This window comes from Littorina saxatilis, linkage group LG6 (genome assembly GCF_037325665.1).
Source record: "Littorina saxatilis isolate snail1 linkage group LG6, US_GU_Lsax_2.0, whole genome shotgun sequence".
Taxonomy (NCBI): Eukaryota; Metazoa; Mollusca; class Gastropoda; order Littorinimorpha; family Littorinidae; genus Littorina; species Littorina saxatilis.
Genome location: NC_090250.1, coordinates 53,852,713 through 53,871,551, shown reverse-complemented (window position 1 = coordinate 53,871,551; position 18,839 = coordinate 53,852,713). Strand labels below are relative to the sequence as shown.

Here is an 18,839-nt window from a genome sequence, read left to right as displayed (position 1 = left end):
TTTGTCGCCTTTATTCCACGAGATAAATAAAGTTATAGTTTGAGGAAAGTAAATGTTGTGTCGCCTTTATTCCACGAGATAAATAAAGTTATAGTTTGAGGAAAGTAAATGTTGTGTCGCCTTTATTCCACGAAATAAATAAAGTTATAGTTTGAGGAAAGTAAATGTTTTGTCGCCTTTATTCCACGAGATGAATAAAGTTATACTTTGAGGACAGTAAATGTTTTGTCGCCTTTATTCCACGAGATAAATAAAGTTATAGTTTGAGGAAAGTAAATGTTTTGTCGCCTTTATTCCACGAGATGAATAAAGTTATAGTTTGAGGAAAGTAACTATCAATGTAATTCTATTACATATGCATAGTCAGGATTAAAGTGCGAGGAGTAAGATAAGTGTTTGTTTGCCTTCTGACAAATAGTCAAATGGCAAAGTGAACGTTGTATTCTAATAATTATAAACAATACTGCTGGAATAAAACGATGAGTAAGTGAAATGAAGAGCAAAGTCATCTGTTTAAGTAAGAAGCACAACAACAATATCACAACAAATACAAATCAGAAAGGACTAAAGACGAACATAACTGAATCAAATGAAAAATACATGTGGTTTTTTTTTTAACTTTAAACATGAACTTTTATTGTTCGGGTATGCCGAAAAGAAATGCAATACAGGGTTGGGTGTATTTAATGTTTTGACTCAAGCTTCACAGTTTATGTTCTCCCGTTTTACAGAAAGACATCACAGCAGCCTTATAGGCTGCTTTACACAGTTGTGACGTCATACATGCCGTTATGACGTCACTGTATGTGCTCGTGACACCCAGCATTCTAGTCGCGTGGTGCTTTGGTGTCATCCTTTGGGACATATCAGTGCTTGGATGCGTTCATGTTCCTTCCCTACATTTTCCCGCTGTCATTTTGTTTTGAATGCTTTATCTTCCTGATTTGATTTGGTTGGCCTGCCTTGCTACCTTTCGTTCATACGCTTTGTTAGCCTTGTGTTGGTGAAGGCGCTTTGCTTCATATCTTGATTTGTGACATGTTGCTTTGTTGCTTTGTGCACAAAGGTGAGTACTATTGTATCGGCTTCAGTTGTGCTGCCCGCCATCATTGCTATTCATGCGAACTTATATCGATACGTGCTTTTTACGCATCCAGAAATAGTGTAACTTTTTCTTAGAATTGGTTACCACCTTTCCCCTTTTGGCGTTGTCACGTTTCAATATCACAATAAGGTGATTATGAACGGTTAGTTCTAACTAACTAACCACACCACGATCCAGTCTCGCAGTCATACAAATAGATAGAATCAACAAAAGTATAAGTTTCAGACGCCTGTTTATGTAATATCACGCCACTTCCCTCGAGACTTCACTCCAAAAGATGTTCTTTTTACGTTAAAAACGTAAAAACAAGTGGTCACTGACAAAAATGCCAGTTAAAGTACAGAAAATAATAATAACACGCTGATCCCGTGTATAGTTAGGAAATATAGCTGTCTGCCTTAAAGTGCTGGTTATATGCAGGTGTCACACACCCCACGTCGTCACCACTCGAGTATAATCATTAATACAGATGACTTGGTGGTAAGAAGGGTGCAAAAGACATGGTGCAACTTAGCTTTTTGCCACTGAGTGGGCGGCTCGTAATTAGTCTGTAGTCTCCACAATTGCTCCGTTGAATGTAGTGCCGGTTAGCGTGGCAACGAAGCAGGGAACAGTGGAGACATCAGGCGCCTCACTCAGTCGCTGAAGGTCCTCCCGTAGTCTACCAGAAAAAGTAGAGTTGTAGCTGGTAGGACGGCGACAGCGACAGCAAATCACCAGTACAGCAGGTTAGCAGGTTACACGAATGCCGCGGACGACCTGTTTACAGCATCCCAGCGTAGCACGTAGTCGAAAACAGCCAGCAACAGAAGGCTGCAACAAAAAGCATCGGTGCACTGAACATGTCATGCTACCCCTCACACACCACCTTTAAACATGTCACCCTGACATATTTCATCGAGCACGTGGGCCTGCACAAACGGACTTTTACAAAAACAAATCAGCTATTTTCCTTCCTTCTCTCCATATCTGCAAAAAACATATACAGATTAGTATTTTAGCGTCACAAAGAGCAAATTATGCGCTACCTGGAAAGAACAACAGAGAGTATTTCATTCCACAAACACAGACTCGTCAACAGCGTTAAATAATGATTTATTACCTCAACAGCCTTATGTAGGTAGCTCTCTCTTTTAAGCGAATCCGCTTCCTTTTGAATGACTTCTGTTCGTCACAGAAATACCGCCATCCTCCTCTCGCGCTGAATCCTTAATGCGGTGAAAACGCACAGCGGAGAAACCTTGACGCCCCGACTGTCAGCCAGCATGTATACAGGGAGAAGGTGGTCTGTCCTTGTAGTTCCTTTTAAGCCCCACTGGCAAGCAGCATGGCACGTTGATATACGGTGAAGTATTTAAACGTGTTGAAAACCATCAAACTTGTAGGAGAATTTAGACACCGACGCTTCTCTCTCGCTGCTGAGTTTCGAGTGTGCAGTTAAAATGTCTCACACAGACAACCTTGACAAAAACACGTGACTAACCTTGTCACATTCCAAGTTCAGCTATCGCCAGTTTTGCCCCGACAGCAGAAATCACCCACGTGAAATCCGTGCGACACGAAATACCCGTGTTCGCTATTGCTCGGTCAGCTAGAACCCAGCCGTTGACAGAAAGCACAGGCGCTTTCTATCGCAATTGACCAAGAGAAGGCACCCCACAGAGTGACACTTTCTCGATCCACGTCACTAAATCGTGACAGGCGTGACTCCCTTTCCTAAAACGGCCATTTAGTGTACTTATATGGTCACGCAATGTCTGTTAAACCTTTGCTAGTTACGTATTCCTCCCCTTGTTGAGAGTAGTTGAGTGTTTATTAATGATGCAAGTCTGTTCTTGGAGCAATATGTCATACACGTTACAAAATTGCTGACACAATTGTTAAAGGAATGGAAGAACCTGTAGTAACGGTGTACTCTTGTAGCAACCAAATTATATATGTCACATTGGTTTTTTTATCACAAAAAGTAAAAAGTAATTTATGTTCTTACTTTAGCCTGTTTTCGATACCTTGTGTTTATTGTTCTGCTTTGCAGTTTTTATTATTTGTGTTTTCTTCAGGGTGACAGCAGTTTGAAGAAGGGCCTCTTAACTGATATGTTCTTCGTCATTATCGCTCTGGTCATTTCAATACTCACTAACATGACCCTTCATATTGTTTCCATGGACATTTGTAATATAAAATCATCACAATTTAAATATGCAAAGTAGAGTGTTGCGAGAGGTTGGACTTCCTTATGTCGCAACTCATGGCATTCTGCCTAAGAACAAATAACCTCTTTTCACAACATGTATTTCAACACCACATTTGAAAAACATAGCCCAAAGTTGACCACATTGCTTCATCAATGCTTTGAACATTACCAGGTGGATTAACCACTATTGAAAAAATAGCCCTAAGTTGACCACATTGTTTCATCAATGCTTTGAACATTTCCAGGCGGATTAACCACTATTGAAAAAATACCCCTAAGTTGATCACATTGCTTCATCAATGCTTTGAACATTACCAGGCGGATTGACCACTATTGAACAAATACCTCTAAGTTGACCACATTGCTTCATCAATGCTTTGAACATTCCCAGGTTGAGTAAATGTAATAAATATCCTCGTCGCTGACAAAATACAGTTAACTGTCACCGTCACTGACTAAATGCAGTAAACCTTGCCGTCGTTTCCGTAGATCTTTGTCAGGTCGGATCATCGGGTCAGCGTGGTGGTTCTTCACGCTCATCATCATCTCGTCCTACACGGCCAACCTGGCGGCCTTCCTCACCATCGAGAAGCTGGTGTCGCCCATCGACTCTGCTGACGACCTGGTAGAACACCCCACCATCAAGTACGGAACGCTTGGTACCGGTACCAGCTGGAGGTTCTTCAAGGTGCGATTTATTGTACTGATTGATTTATTGACAGGTGCTGGTTGCTGGTTGATTCATTGACTGGTGGATTCTTCAAGGTAGGATTTCTTGTGCTGGTTGATGTATTGACAGGTGGATTCTTCAAGGTAGGATTTCTTGTGCTGGTTGATTCATTGACTGGTGGATTCTTCAAGGTAGGATTTCTTGTGCTGGCTGATTTATTGACTGGTGGATTCTTCAAGGTAGGATTTCTTGTGCTAGTTAATTTATTGACTGGTGGATTCTTCAAGGTAGGATTTCTTGTGCTGGTTGATTTATTGACGGGTGGATTTTTCAAAGAAGGGTTCCTTTACTGGTTGATTTATTCACAGGTGGATTCTTCAAGGTAGGATTTCTTGTGCTGGTTGATTTATTGACTGGTGGATTCTTCAAGGTAGGATTTCTTGTGCTGGTTGATTTATTGACAGGTGGATTCTTCAAGGTAGGATTTCTTGTGCTGGTTGATTTATTGACTGGTGGATTCTTCAAGGTAGGATTTCTTGTGCTGGTTGATTTATTGACTGGTGGATTCTTCAAAGGGTTCCTTTACTGGTTGATTTATTGACTGGTGGATTCTTCAAAGGGTTCCTTTACTGGTTGATTTATTGACTGGTGGATTGATGCATTTCATGCAGTGACAGATTGATTTTGCCGTGTAACATCTCTTCTTTTTCTTCTTCTTTTTCTTCGTTCATGGGCTGGAACTCCCTTAGTGTTTACGTGAATGATCGCTGTTTTCGGGGGATAGCATCATCCATTGTTATTTCAGTTCTGAAGAAGTGCAGACACTGTCTGTTGGCCATGATGTTGTTTATCTAAGTAAACTGTTCAAGAATGAATAATATTTCTGCGTGAAATAGCCTAAATGTGGATGTGCCAATAAATGTTAGACAGTGCTACACTAAAAACATATTTTACTACGCTGAAAATTCCCCGAAAAGATGTAAATTGCTACACTAGAGGTTTCACAAGGGTTGGCAGGTCTGAACACGTGTGAAGAGTGTGATACACACCATAGTGCTGTCTCAGGAGTGTGAACATATGTGAAGAGTGAAGAGTGTGATACACACCATGGTTCTGTCTCAGGAGTGTGAACATGTATGAAGAGTGTGAAGAGTGTGACACACACCATGGTTCTGTCTCAGGAGTGTGAACATGTATGAAGAGTGTGACACACACCATGGTTCTGTCTCAGGAGTGTGAACATGTATGAAGAGTGTGACGAGTGTGTAGAGTGTGACACACACCATAGTGCTGTCTTAGGAGTGTGAACATGTGTGAAGAGTGTGACACACACCATAGTGCTGTCTCAGGAGTGTGAACATGTATGAAGAGTGTGACGAGTGTGTAGAGTGTGACACACACCATAGTGCTGTCTCAGGAGTGTGAACATGTATGTAGAGTGTGACGAGTGTGTAGAGTGTGACACACACCATAGTGCTGTCTCAGGAGTGTGAACATGTATGAAGAGTGTGACGAGTGTGTAGAGTGTGACACACACCATAGTGCTGTCTTAGGAGTGTGAACATGTGTGAAGAGTGTGACGAGTGTGTAGAGTGTGACACACACCATAGTGCTGTCTCAGGAGTGTGAACATGTATGAAGAGTGTGACGAGTGTGTAGAGTGTGACACACACCATGGTTCTGTCTTAGGAGTGTGAACATGTATGAAGAGTGTGACGAGTGTGTAGAGTGTGACACACACCATAGTGCTGTCTTAGGAGTGTGAACATGTATGTAGAGTGTGACACACACCATAGTGCTGTCTTAGGAGTGTGAACATGTGTGAAGAGTGTGACACACACCATAGTGCTGTCTCATGAGTGTGAACATGTATAAAGAATGTGACACACACCATGGTTCTGTCTCAGGAGTGTGAACATGTATGAAGAGTGTGACACACACCATGGTTCTGTCTCAGGAGTGTGAACATGTATGAAGAGTGTGACACACACCATGGTTCTGTCTCAGGAGTGTGAACATGTATGTAGAGTGTGACACACACCATGGTTCTGTCTCAGGAGTGTGAACATGTATGAAGAGTGTGATGAGTGTGTAGAGTGTGACACACACCATGGTTCTGTCTCAGGAGGGTGAACATGTATGAAGAGTTAGACGAGTGTGTAGAGTGTGACACACACCATGGTTCTGTCTCAGGAGTGTGAACATGTATGAAGAATGTGATACACACCATAGTCCTGTCGTAGGAGTGTGAAGAGTGTGACACACACCATAGTGCTGTCGTAGGAGTGTGAAGAGTGTGATACACACCATAGTGCTGTCGTAGGAGTGTGAACATGTGTGAAGAGTGTGATACACACCATGGTGCTGTCGTAGGAGTGTGAAGAGTGTGACACACACCATAGTGCTGTCGTAGGAGTGTGAAGAGTGTGATACACACCATAGTGCTGTCGTAGGAGTGTGAACATGTATAAAGAATGTGACACACACCATAGTGCTGTCTTAGGAGTGTGAACATGTGTGAAGAGTGTGACACACACCATGGTTCTGTCTTAGGAGTGTGAACATGTATGTAGAGTGTGATGAGTGTGTAGAGTGTGACACACACCATAGTGCTGTCTCAGGAGTGTGAACATGTATGAAGAGTGTGATGAGTGTGTAGAGTGTGACACACACCATGGTTCTGTCTCAGGAGTGTGAACATGTATGAAGAGTGTGACACACACCATGGTTCTGTCTCAGGAGTGTGAACATGTATGAAGAGTGTGATGAGTGTGTAGAGTGTGACACACACCATAGTGCTGTCTTAGGAGTGTGAACATGTATGAAGAGTGTGACGAGTGTGTAGAGTGTGACACACACCATGGTTCTGTCTTAGGAGTGTGAACATGTATGAAGAGTGTGACACACACCATGGTTCTGTCTCAGGAGTGTGAACATGTATGAAGAGTGTGACACACACCATGGTTCTGTCTCAGGAGTGTGAACATGTGTGTAGAGTGTGACACACACCATAGTGCTGTCTTAGGAGTGTGAACATGTGTGAAGAGTGTGACACACACCATGGTTCTGTCTCAGGAGTGTGAACATGTATGTAGAGTGTGACACACACCATGGTTCTGTCTCAGGAGTGTGAACATGTATGTAGAGTGTGACACACACCATGGTTCTGTCTCAGGAGTGTGAACATGTATGAAGAATGTGATACACACCATAGTCCTGTCGTAGGAGTGTGAACATGTGTGAAGAGTGTTGTGGAGATCGCTAGATACCACTGGAATCGAATGGAAGGATAAAGAACATTAGGGAACTTACTTTGATTTAGTGCGCAGTCACTCATGACGTAAGCGTAGACGCTCATCGAACAGATGGAACTGTGTAGATCTAACCAGATTAGTGTCGATGTTTCCCGAATATTCTCGTATGTCCATTAACTATATAAGTAGGGCTGCGCACACGTATTGTTGTTCTTTACCAGTCTTGCACTTGTTCTTTCTTACACTGTGCTGAGAGATATTGTCACCGTTGTTCCAGCTGTTAATAAATCTACAGAACCTACACAAATCGTTGTGTCTCCTTTGCGACTGAGAGTGACGAAAGGAAAAACACGACAACTGGCGTCGTCGACAGTTACTTCCCTTGTCTATTCGGAGTGACTTATTACTGCAAAATGACGGAAACAGAGCAGCTGATAACGCTTCTAAGGGAGCAGTTGGAGCAACAGCAACGCCAGCACAAGGAAGATATGGAGCAACAAATGCACCAGATGGAGATGATGATGAAAGTGTTCAGTGGTGCCGCAGCTTCTGCCAGGGAGGAAAGCTACGACGATCCGAGTGCTTCGAATCTACGTTTTCCCATTACTACACAGGCAGCTGCAATCCCATCTTTTGTTGCGTTTGATGCAACATCGGAACTGTGGCCTGACTACTGGTCAAGATTTTGCACGTTTGTGGTCGCCAACTCCGTGCCGGAGCAGCGCAAGGCTCAAGTTTTCTTGACGAATCAGACTGCTACGGTCTACAAACAACTGGCAAATCTGGCTACTCAGCAAAATCCGCCCAAGGACATCAACAGTTTGACAATGGACGAAATTGTCAAATTCATGAAAGAACAGTTCGACCCAAAACTCTTCATAGTGCGAGAACGTTTCAAGTTCTGGAGTGACATGAAACGGAAGCCAGGCGAAACTCTCCAGGAGTTAGCAGCGCGCATACGCCAAGACGCCGCTACCTGTGACTTTCCTTCGATCAAAAACCCACAAGACGAAGCTCTGAGACAGAGATTCATATGTTCTGTCAACAATGAGGCTGTCTTAAAGGCTCTATTCAAGATCAAGGACACAGAGCTGGATTTCGCACGTGCTGTCCAAGTCGCGATTGAGACTGAAGACACAGCGAAGGTTGCCAAGGAAACTGTCTACGGTTCCAAGACCATGCCAGTCAACAAGGTCCACCAGAACAAGACTACGGGTCCACGAAAGAACCACAAGCAGTCTAATTCCACAGACAGGAAGTGCTACCGATGTGGAAAGGCCCACAAAGCAACAGACTGCCCCTACAAAGAAGCCAAATGCCGATACTGTGACGTCACAGGACATTTGGAAGCTGTCTGTAGAAAAAAGCAACATCAGAATCGGGAACGACATTCCCAGGCTTCCGTGAAGAGAGTCACGAAAGCAGAGCTTGTCAACGCGATCCTCGGTGAAGTTCCCCAAGATACTCCTAGGTTGGATGTACCCATAACAATCCAGGACCGACAGTTCACCATGGAACTGGACACCGCAACTACGGGAAATTTTGTTTCTCTTCCGGTCTGGAGACAACTAGGAAAACCGAAGCTGGATGACGTCACACATCGTTACGAATCTGCCAGCAAGCACGACCTGCCCGTGCTGGGAACTTTCATGGGCCAAACCAAGGATCCAGTGACTGGTAAGCAAAGCTCAATTCCGTACATCGTCACCAAGATCCCTCATCTGAATCTGCTAGGACGCAACGCAATCCAGACTCTGGGAATTTCTGTGGACAATGCTCTAGGACTGAGGAGCATAGAGAGTCACGCTAAGAGTGAGGGTGCAAAACCTACGCATCCAGCGACCTCCAACGCGCCTTATGCTGCCCTGCAACGAGATTGTCACAGACTGTCTGATAAATTCCCAAATCTCTTCAAACAAGAATTGGGATGTCTCAAGGACTTCGAACTGGACGTGAAGTTCAAGTCTGATGCGAAGCCGGTTTTTCACAAGGCACGTCCGGTACCTTTCGCTCTTCGTGATGACCTCGCCAAAGGCTACGAAGAAGGCATCGCCAAAGGAGTCTGGAAGCCAGTCCAGTTCAACGAATACGGAACGCCAGCGGTACCAATTCGTAAGGCACAAACCTCGGGCACCCTGAAGCCCAAGTTACGGATCTGTGGTGACTACTCAGTGGGCATCAATGATCAGCTTGAAGATCACCGTCATCCAATGCCACTCCCAGAGGAACTGATGCAGAAGCTAGGAGGTGGATTCGGATACACCAAGATCGATCTTGCTGATGCCTACAACCAGATCAAGCTGGCACCAGAGAGTCAACGCAGGCTAGCCCTCAGCACTCACCGTGGGGTACTCCTGCAGCAACGACTTCCTTTCGGGATAAAGTCAGCACCTGGTTACTTTCAAGAGATCATGGAAAACCTGACCTGTGATCTACCTGGTGTTGCCGTCTTCCAAGATGATATACTCGTCAGCGGGAAGGACGCCAACGACCACCTGAGCAATCTGGAACGTTTGCTCACTCGTCTGAACGACAAAGGACTCAGATGTCGTCGTGAAAAGTGCGAGTTCGCACAAGCCAGTGTGGAATACCTTGGACATACCTTATCAGCCAAAGGGATCTCCAAAGGATCGAAGGTCGAGGCAGTTTTGAAAATGCCAGCCCCTACGGACGTCTCAAGCTTGAAGTCTTTCTTGGGCTCAGTTCAGTTTTACGGGAAGTTCATCCCTAACCTGGCCAGCATGGCAGAGCCGCTCTACCGCCTGACGAAGAAGGCGAACCCCTGGAAGTGGGGAGATGAGGAACAGGCAGCATTTGAACAGTTGAAAAATGTGCTTTCCTCGGATCAAGTTCTGGTACACTTCGATCCAAACAAGACTTTGGGACTAGCTTGTGACGCGTCCAACGTTGGAATTGGAGCAGTCCTATTTCATCGCTATCCAGATGGAAGCGAGCGCCCAATCGCCAACGTGTCCAAGACTCTCACGGCTGCAGAAAGGAACTACAGCCAAATCCACAAGGAAGCCCTGGCCATCATCTTTGGCTTGCGGAAGTTCTACCAGTATCTCTACGGACGTCAGTTCATACTGGTGACAGATCATAAGCCGCTGACATCACTGTTCGGACCGAAGAAAGGGACCCCACTGCTCGCAGCTAACAGACTAGCTCGGTGGGCCCTGTGGCTGAACCAGTTTAACTACACCATCGAGTACCGGAAAACAGCGGATCATGGCAATGCAGATGCCCTTAGTCGCTTGCCATACGGAGATGACATCGACTTCGACAGGGAGGAAAGTGGTGAAGACATGGACATGGTGTGTGCCATCAAGGTTCTCAGTCTTCAAGTCCAGCCTGTGGATGCCAATATCCTCCGTCAAGAGTCAGGAAAAGATCCAGTGATATCTACTGTGATGCGCTACGTCCGTGAAGGCTGGCCACCAAAGAACGCTGAGATCAATGAAGATGTCAACAAGTTCCGGAAGTTGTCGGACTCTCTCAGAATCTGCCACGGATGCCTCGTCCATGGATCGAGAGTGGTGATTCCACAGAGCCTGCAGTCCAAGATCCTTGATCTGCTGCATCTCGGACACTTCGGCATGGAACGCATGAAACAGTTGGCAAGAACTGCTGTTTACTGGCCCGGTATCGATGCTGCTATTGAGATGGCTACTCGACGATGTGACTCGTGTGGTGAACATCAGAACAAGCCATCCAAGCCTCCAGTTCACCCATGGATGCTACCAGAAAAGCCGTGGAGCCGCTTACACCTGGACCATGCAATCAACTTCATGGGTAGAGACTGGCTGGTGATCACGGATGCTTACTCCAAGTATCCATGCATTCATCCTACGTCATCCACGTCCTCTAGAGCCACTCTAGACCTGCTGGAAGAAGATTTTGCTCATTTTGGATTGCCTCACACACTTGTCACTGACAACGCGCCGACCTTCACTTCTGAGGAATTTCAGAGCTGGTGCAAGGAACGGGGGATCACGCACCTGACAGGGGCACCATATCATCCTGCTACCAATGGAGCCGCCGAACGTTTGGTGCAGACATTCAAACAAGCACTGAGAAAATCTTCTTTGCCACCGAAGCGTGCTCTTCAAGAGTTCTTGATGCAGTACCGGAGAACGCCGACATCCTGTGGTTTCTCTCCGAGTGAACTCTTGAATTCCAGGCAGTTACGGACAAGGATCGACACTCTGCTGCCCTCGCCAGCCCACATCGCTCAGGGCAAGCAATCCAAGGAGGCATCCAAGTCTCAGATGACTCCAGACTTGAAAGCTGTCGTCAAGGTAACCAGACAGTACAAGGCCGGAGATCCTGTGTATGCTCTGTACCATGGACCTCGCCGAGACAAACAACCCCGATGGGTACCAGCAGTCATCAAGAAGTCTCTGGGTACTCGCTGCTTCAACGTCATGGTCATTCCTCATGGTCCAGTATGGAGACGACACTGGGAACAGCTACAGACACGCTACACCACTGAGGAAGACAATGAACCTGGTGAGGAAGTGGACACTGTTTCTGAACTTGTAACAGATCACCCCATGGAGATCTTGGAAACTGTGCCACAAACTCGGAGACAGACCAAACCCAAAGGTACTCCATCCGTTCCAGAGTATGGACCAGACAATCCAAGACGGTCAAAGAGAACACGCAAACCCACAGAGAGACTTTGCTGTTGATGCTTGAGGAGTAGCATCAGTTTAGGTGGGGAGGTGTTGTGGAGATCGCTAGATACCACTGGAATCGAATGGAAGGATAAAGAACATTAGGGAACTTACTTTGATTTAGTGCGCAGTCACTCATGACGTAAGCGTAGACGCTCATCGAACAGATGGAACTGTGTAGATCTAACCAGATTAGTGTCGATGTTTCCCGAATATTCTCGTATGTCCATTAACTATATAAGTAGGGCTGCGCACACGTATTGTTGTTCTTTACCAGTCTTGCACTTGTTCTTTCTTACACTGTGCTGAGAGATATTGTCACCGTTGTTCCAGCTGTTAATAAATCTACAGAACCTACACAAATCGTTGTGTCTCCTTTGCGACTGAGAGTGACGAAAGGAAAAACACGACAAAGACTGTGACACACACCATAGTGCTGTCGTAGGAGTGTGAAGAATGTGATACACACCATAGTCCTGTCGTAGGAGTGTGAAGAGTGTGACACACACCATAGTGCTGTCGTAGGAGTGTGAACATGTATGAAGAATGTGACACACACCATGGTTCTGTCTTAGGAGTGTGAACATGTATGAAGAGTGTGACACACACCATAGTGCTGTCTCAGGAGTGTGAACATGTATGAAGAGTGTGACACACACCATGGTTCTGTCTCAGGAGTGTGAACATGTATGAAGAGTGTGACACACACCATGGTTCTGTCTCAGGAGTGTGAACATGTATAAAGAATGTGACACACACCATGGTTCTGTCTCATGAGTGTGAACATGTATGTAGAGTGTGACACACACCATGGTTCTGTCTCAGGAGTGTGAACATGTATGGAGAGTGTGACGAGTGTTTTGTTATATGAAGTCTTATATCGCGCGCGTATCTCCAGACTCGGACTCAGGCGCAGGGATCTATTTATGCCGTGTTAGATGGAATTGTTTACACAATACATCACGCATTCACATCGACCAGCAGATCGCAGCCATTTCGGCGCATATCCTACTTTTCACGGCCTATTATTCCAAGTCACACGGGTATTTTGGTGGACATTTTTATCTATGCCTATACAATTTTGCCAGGAAAGACCCTTTTGTCAATCGTGGGATCTTTAACGTGCACACCCCAATGTAGTGTACACGAAGGGACCTCGGTTTTTCGTCTCATCCGAAAGACTAGCACTTGAACCCACCACCTAGGTTAGGAAAGGGGGGAGAAAATTGCTAACGCCCTGACCCAGGGTCGAACTCGCAACCTCTCGCTTCCGAGCGCAAGTGCGTGACACACACCATGGTTCTGTCTCAAGAGTGTGAACATGTGTGAAGAGTGTGAAGAATGTAACACACACCATGGTTCTGTCTCAAGAGTGTGAACATGTGTGAAGAGTGTAAACATGTGTGAAGAGTGTGAACATTTGTGAAGAGTGTGACACACACCATGGTTCTGTCTCAGGAGTGTGTAGTGTGTGACACACACCATGGTTCTGTCTCAGGAGTGTGTAGAGTGTGACACACACCATGGTTCTGTCTCAGGAGTGTGAAGAGTGTGACACACACCATGGTTCTGTCTCAGGAGTGTGTAGAGTGTGTAGAGTGTGACACACACCATGGTTCTGTCTCAGGAGTGTGAAGAGTGTGTAGAGTGTGACACACACCATGGTTCTGTCTCAGGAGTCCAGCGTGCCGACCTTTAGGCGAATGAAGGAGGTCATGCAACAGAACAAAGAGGAGGTGCTCATGTCAAACGTCATTTCTGGTGTCATGAAAGTGAGTAACTGTATCGCATGAATGTACCAGCAATAACAATGGTACCGTTATGTCTGATATGGAGAGAAAACAATCTTGAGATTGATATATATGTATTTAATGTTTTCTTGACGATGTGCAAGTGTTCAATACTGGTGTATTGTGAATGTATGTTTCTTGTTGCTGCACTGTTGATGATGATTGTGTTTGTTTGTTTGTTTGTTTGTTTGTGTTATTTTTTTAATTTTTAATCTTTTTACATTTTTTGTTAATGTGTTTATATTAAGGCGTTGAGCCTAGACTACAAAAGAGTGTACGAGTGTGTGCGTTCAGTCGTAAAGAAAGGAATCCTTCCTTAACATCGATCGATACATCACTTTTTTGTTTTGAGGCGAACTTGCCCTTCGAGCTTCGTACCTGTAACATTAGACCTTATTTGTATTGCTGACCGAAATATGACATTTGACACAGATCTTGACAGTCGTAGTTCACCTCGACAGCTGGCGCGGTCTCTGAGGAACGCTGCATGTCTTTATCAGTGTAAAATGTCATATTTGTGTCAGCAATACAAATAACGTGTGATGTTCCAGGTACGAAACTCGAAAGGCAAGTTCGCCTTCCTGCTGGAGTCGGCCATGAACAACTACCACTCGCAGCAGAAGCCGTGCGACGTCATGAGGGTGGGGGATAATCTGGATAACAAGGGATACGGGATTGCTACCTGGATCAACCACCCGCTCAGGTGAGACAGCGGGCTTCATTGTCAGAGGGTGTACCGTGCAGTACAGGGGACAACTCCCCCCTCCCCACCCCCGATTTTTCTTAAGACCCCCAAATTCAAGACTCCCTCCTTTTTGTTTTAATGCGTCGCTTTTTCAGATGTTCTGTTCATAACCTCTGTAAATGAACCTACATTTTAAGAGTACCTCCTTACACTGATACTTTGTCTCAAGAGAGAAATTACATTGTTAAGACATCCTTGTTCAGACATGACTTTCTGTTCATAATTCACTACCATTGTAAGACTAAGAGTACCTCCTTATTAAGACAAGATGTTCTTAGATTGTTGGAGGTCTAAAAGGAGGGTTCCACCGTACAACAACAACAATAACAACAACAATAACAACAACAATAACAACAATAACAACAACAACAATAACAACAACAACAACAACAACAATAACAACAATTGTCAGTAAGTACTGGTGTCACATGACTGATGTGAACCAGTTGATTGGCTAATGGCGATGCGCTAAAACTGTTAGCGCACTCTTGGAGTGCGCTAACTTTTCCACAGAGCGTATTATTCCGCCCTTTGCCTAAGCGAGACTGTGCTCTCATCCTCAGAATTAATTAATGACATGTAGCTTATATTCTCCACAATACCAAATGACCATAAATTCCCTGCTTCTCAATTAAAGCAGAAGTGGGTTTTTTTCTGACAGATTGCATGTGCCTGTGCCAGTGCCAGTGCCAGTGATCTAAAAATAGAAGCCGCTGTGTTTCATCTAATTTTCGCCGACTTGCATAGATTCTTCTCATATGCCGTGTTAGTGGCATGTAGCTTATCATCCACATTACCAAATGATGAGTTAGTATACAATTCCCAGCGGCTAACAGAAAACACACGTGTTATTCCGATAACGTACCAGCTAGACCAGTTTGGAAGACTGACTCGATCGACTCTGTAGCAGACTACACAGAAATACGACTACATCAGTTCAGTAAATGAATGGTTTCCGAATTATTATTTCAAGGCAAGAACAATCGTAATCGAAAACGTGTAAGGTTCAGAACGTTCTTACCATATATAAGACTTATTACCAGCCTGCGTCATGCGTGCAGACTCAGTCAGTGCAGACTGCAGTGGTTCGATTGCCCAGGTAGCCTAGCAGTAGCAGACGACATTTAACCCCGCTCAGCACATTAACTTGTTGGGCAAATGTGAACGAAAAAACGATGGGGATATAATACGTGTAGGGTTCAGAGCATTCCTACCGTTCATATTTAGTACCAGACTCCCCGATGAGTGAAGATACCACACGAGAAACATGCCACATTTATTTTGAAAATGTACTTTCTGTCGACCGTGGCAAGGGGCAAAACTCTGCACAGTCAATCTGTCGAAGCTCGATTAAGGTTTCGAATCGCAAATAACTATGAGCACAGTCCTTTCTCCGAGTTTAAATGAGGTCTCTATGAAAGATCATCACTTTTTAGCTTAAGGCTACACTGGAATTTACCAACAGAAATTAAAACAAGAGTTTGCGTGTGACGAAAGCACGACACACTTGAGACAGCCCACACGTACACAAAAGTAGATCCAGTGACAAATGCGCGTTGCAAAATGTGCGTTTTGAATCTTCTTTTTTCTCTGGCGGTACTGACAATATCGTTATTGAAACAATCCCAGTGCACTAAGGGATTTATAGAGCAAATCTCGAAAATAATTATTGAACTCAGCGCTATGCGCTTCGTTCAATAATGAATTTTCTCGATTTGCTCTATAAATCCCTTAGTGCACTGGGATGTCTCAATAACTTAAACAATAACAACAATAACAATAATTGTCAGTAAGTACTGGTGTCACATGACTGATGTGAACCAGTTGATTGGCTAATGGCGATGCGCTAAAACTGTTAGCGCACTCTTGGAGTGCGCTAACTTTTCCACAGAGCGTATTCTTGCGCCCTTTGCCTAAGCAAGACTGTGCTCTCATCCTCAGAATTAATTAATGACATGTAGCTTATATTCTCCACAATACCAAATGACCATAAATTCCCTGCTTCTCAGTTAAAGCAGAAGTGGGTTTTTTTCTGACAGATTGCATGTGCCTGTGCCAGTGCCAGTGATCTAAAAAAATAGAAGCCGCTGTGTTTCATCTAATTTTCGCCGACTTGCATAGATTCTTCTCATATGCCGTGTTAGTGGCATGTAGCTTATCATCCACATTACCAAATGATGAGTTAGTATACAATTCCCAGCGGCTAACAGAAAACACAAGTGTTATTCCGATAACGTACCAGCTAGACCAGTTTGGAAGACTGACTCGATCGACTCTGTAGCAGACAACACAGAAATACGACTACATCAGTTCAGTAAATGAATGGTTTCAGAATTATTATTTCAAAGCAAGAACAATCGTAATCGAAAACGTGTAAGGTTCAGAACGTTCTTACCATATATAAGATTTATTAGCAGCCTGCCTCATGCGTACAGACTCAGTGCAGACTGCAGTCGTTCCATTGCCCAGGTTGGCAGGTAGCCTAGCAGACGACATTAACCCCGCTCAGCAAATTAACATGTTGGGCAAATGTGAACGAAAAAACGATGGGGATATAATACGTGTAGGGTTCAGAGCATTCTTACCGTTCATATTTAGTATCAGACTCCCCGATGAGTGAAGATAGAACACGAGAAATATGCCACATTTGTTTTGAAAATGTGCGAACCGTCGAGTCCCGCTTTGAGTCAATTCAAGGGGAGTCACTCCGCATAGTCAATCCGTCGAAGCTCGACTGGAGGTTTCGAATCGCAAATAATGAAGAGCCTTTCTCCGAGTTCAAATGAGGTCTCTCTGAAAGATCATCACTGTTCAGATTAACGCTACACTGGAATTTACCAACAGAAATTAAAATGCGTGTGACGAAAGCACGACACACTTGAGACACCCCACACAAAAGTAGATCTTTACTGTGCACGACCTGACCACACAGTTATGCCTATTCAAATGCGCATTGCAAAATGTGCGTTTGGAATCTTCTTTTTTCTATGGCGGTACTGACAATATCGTTATTGAAACAATCCCAGTGCACTAAGGGATTTATAGAGCAAATCTCGAAAATAATTATTGAACTCAGCGCTATGCGCTTCGTTCAATAATGAATTTTCTCGATTTGCTCTATAAATCCCTTAGTGCACTGGGATGTCTCAATAACTTAAATTGTCAGTAAGTACTGGTGTCACATGACTGATGTGAAACAGTTGATTGGCTAATGGCAATGCGCTTAAAACTGTTAGCGCACTCCAACTTGTCCAGAGAGCGTATTCTTCCGCCCTTTTCCAAAGCGAGGCTGTGCCCCTTCTTTTGATTTGAGAAGATTCTTCTCATCCTCCGTGTTAGTGACATGTAGCTTATCTTTTCCACATTACCAAATGATGCTTGACCCTAAATGTCCCGCGGCTAAAAGCAGAAGTGGGTTTTTTTTCTGACAGATTTCATGCGCCTGTGCTACAGTGAGTTTGGCCTCTTCTTTCGACTTGCGAAGATTCTTTTCAGCCGCTGTGTTAGTGGCATGTAGCTTATTGTCCCCACATTATCAAACAATGATTGCTTGACCCTAACATTTCCCCCGGCTAAAAGCAGAAGGTTTTTTTCTGACAGATTTCGAGCTGGACAAAGCAGCATTAATTTGGAAGTCGACTGATTCAATAGACTGTCCTACTCGCATTATATGTAGCAGACGACATCATCAGTTCAGGACTGAAATGAACGGTTTTCGCATATTTCAAGACAACTACGATGTAAACAGAATACGCGAAGGCTTCAAAACATTCTTACCATGTAATCATAGCACCAGCCTCCCAGATGAATGCAGGTACATTGCGAGAAATAACATGCCAACTTTATTTTTTGGCGAATGAGGGAACGAACGTGTCACTTTGAGTCGTTTGACATCAGGGGACGCCACTCAGTTGCTTGGGGGTCGTTCATATTTTTGGGAGCATAGAACATTTTGGTACATGGTTTTTTTTTATACCAATAATTAATACATAAGTGAAACTGTATGCTAACGGGTATATTTCACACAACTGTAACTCATACTGTTAGTTGCTACTCGATAAAACGGTACAGAGGGTAATCAAATCGTAAAATGCATGGTCGGCGATGAAACCGTCAATACCCCCGAAATGTGCAAAGCCGACACGCACACAAAAGAAGATCTAACTCGACCTGTCCACAATTGATCCAAACGCTGGCAGAAAAATGAACCTTTTTAAACGTTCTAATCTATTGTCGTTACTGACAATATCGTTATTGAAACAATCACAGTGCGCTAAGAGATTTATAGAGCAAATCTTGAAAATAATTATTGAACTCAGCGCTTTGCGCTTCGTTCAATAATTCATTTTCTCGATTTGCTTTATAAATCTCTAAGCGCACTGTGATGTCTCAATAACTTAAACAA

The 18,839-nt window shown here is 44.3% G+C and overlaps 1 protein-coding gene across 1 annotated transcript in view; it reads left to right on the top strand.

Annotated features, from left to right (window-relative positions):
• LOC138969531 (glutamate receptor 3-like) overlaps positions 1–18,839 on the top strand; it is a 69,519-nt gene that overhangs the window by 19,820 nt on the left and 30,860 nt on the right. The window contains exons 12-14 of the mRNA XM_070342356.1: positions 3,789–3,987; positions 13,576–13,671; positions 14,241–14,392. Of these exons, the coding sequence (XP_070198457.1) occupies positions 3,789–3,987; positions 13,576–13,671; positions 14,241–14,392 (447 nt within the window). The remainder of the gene's footprint in view (positions 1–3,788; positions 3,988–13,575; positions 13,672–14,240; positions 14,393–18,839) is intronic.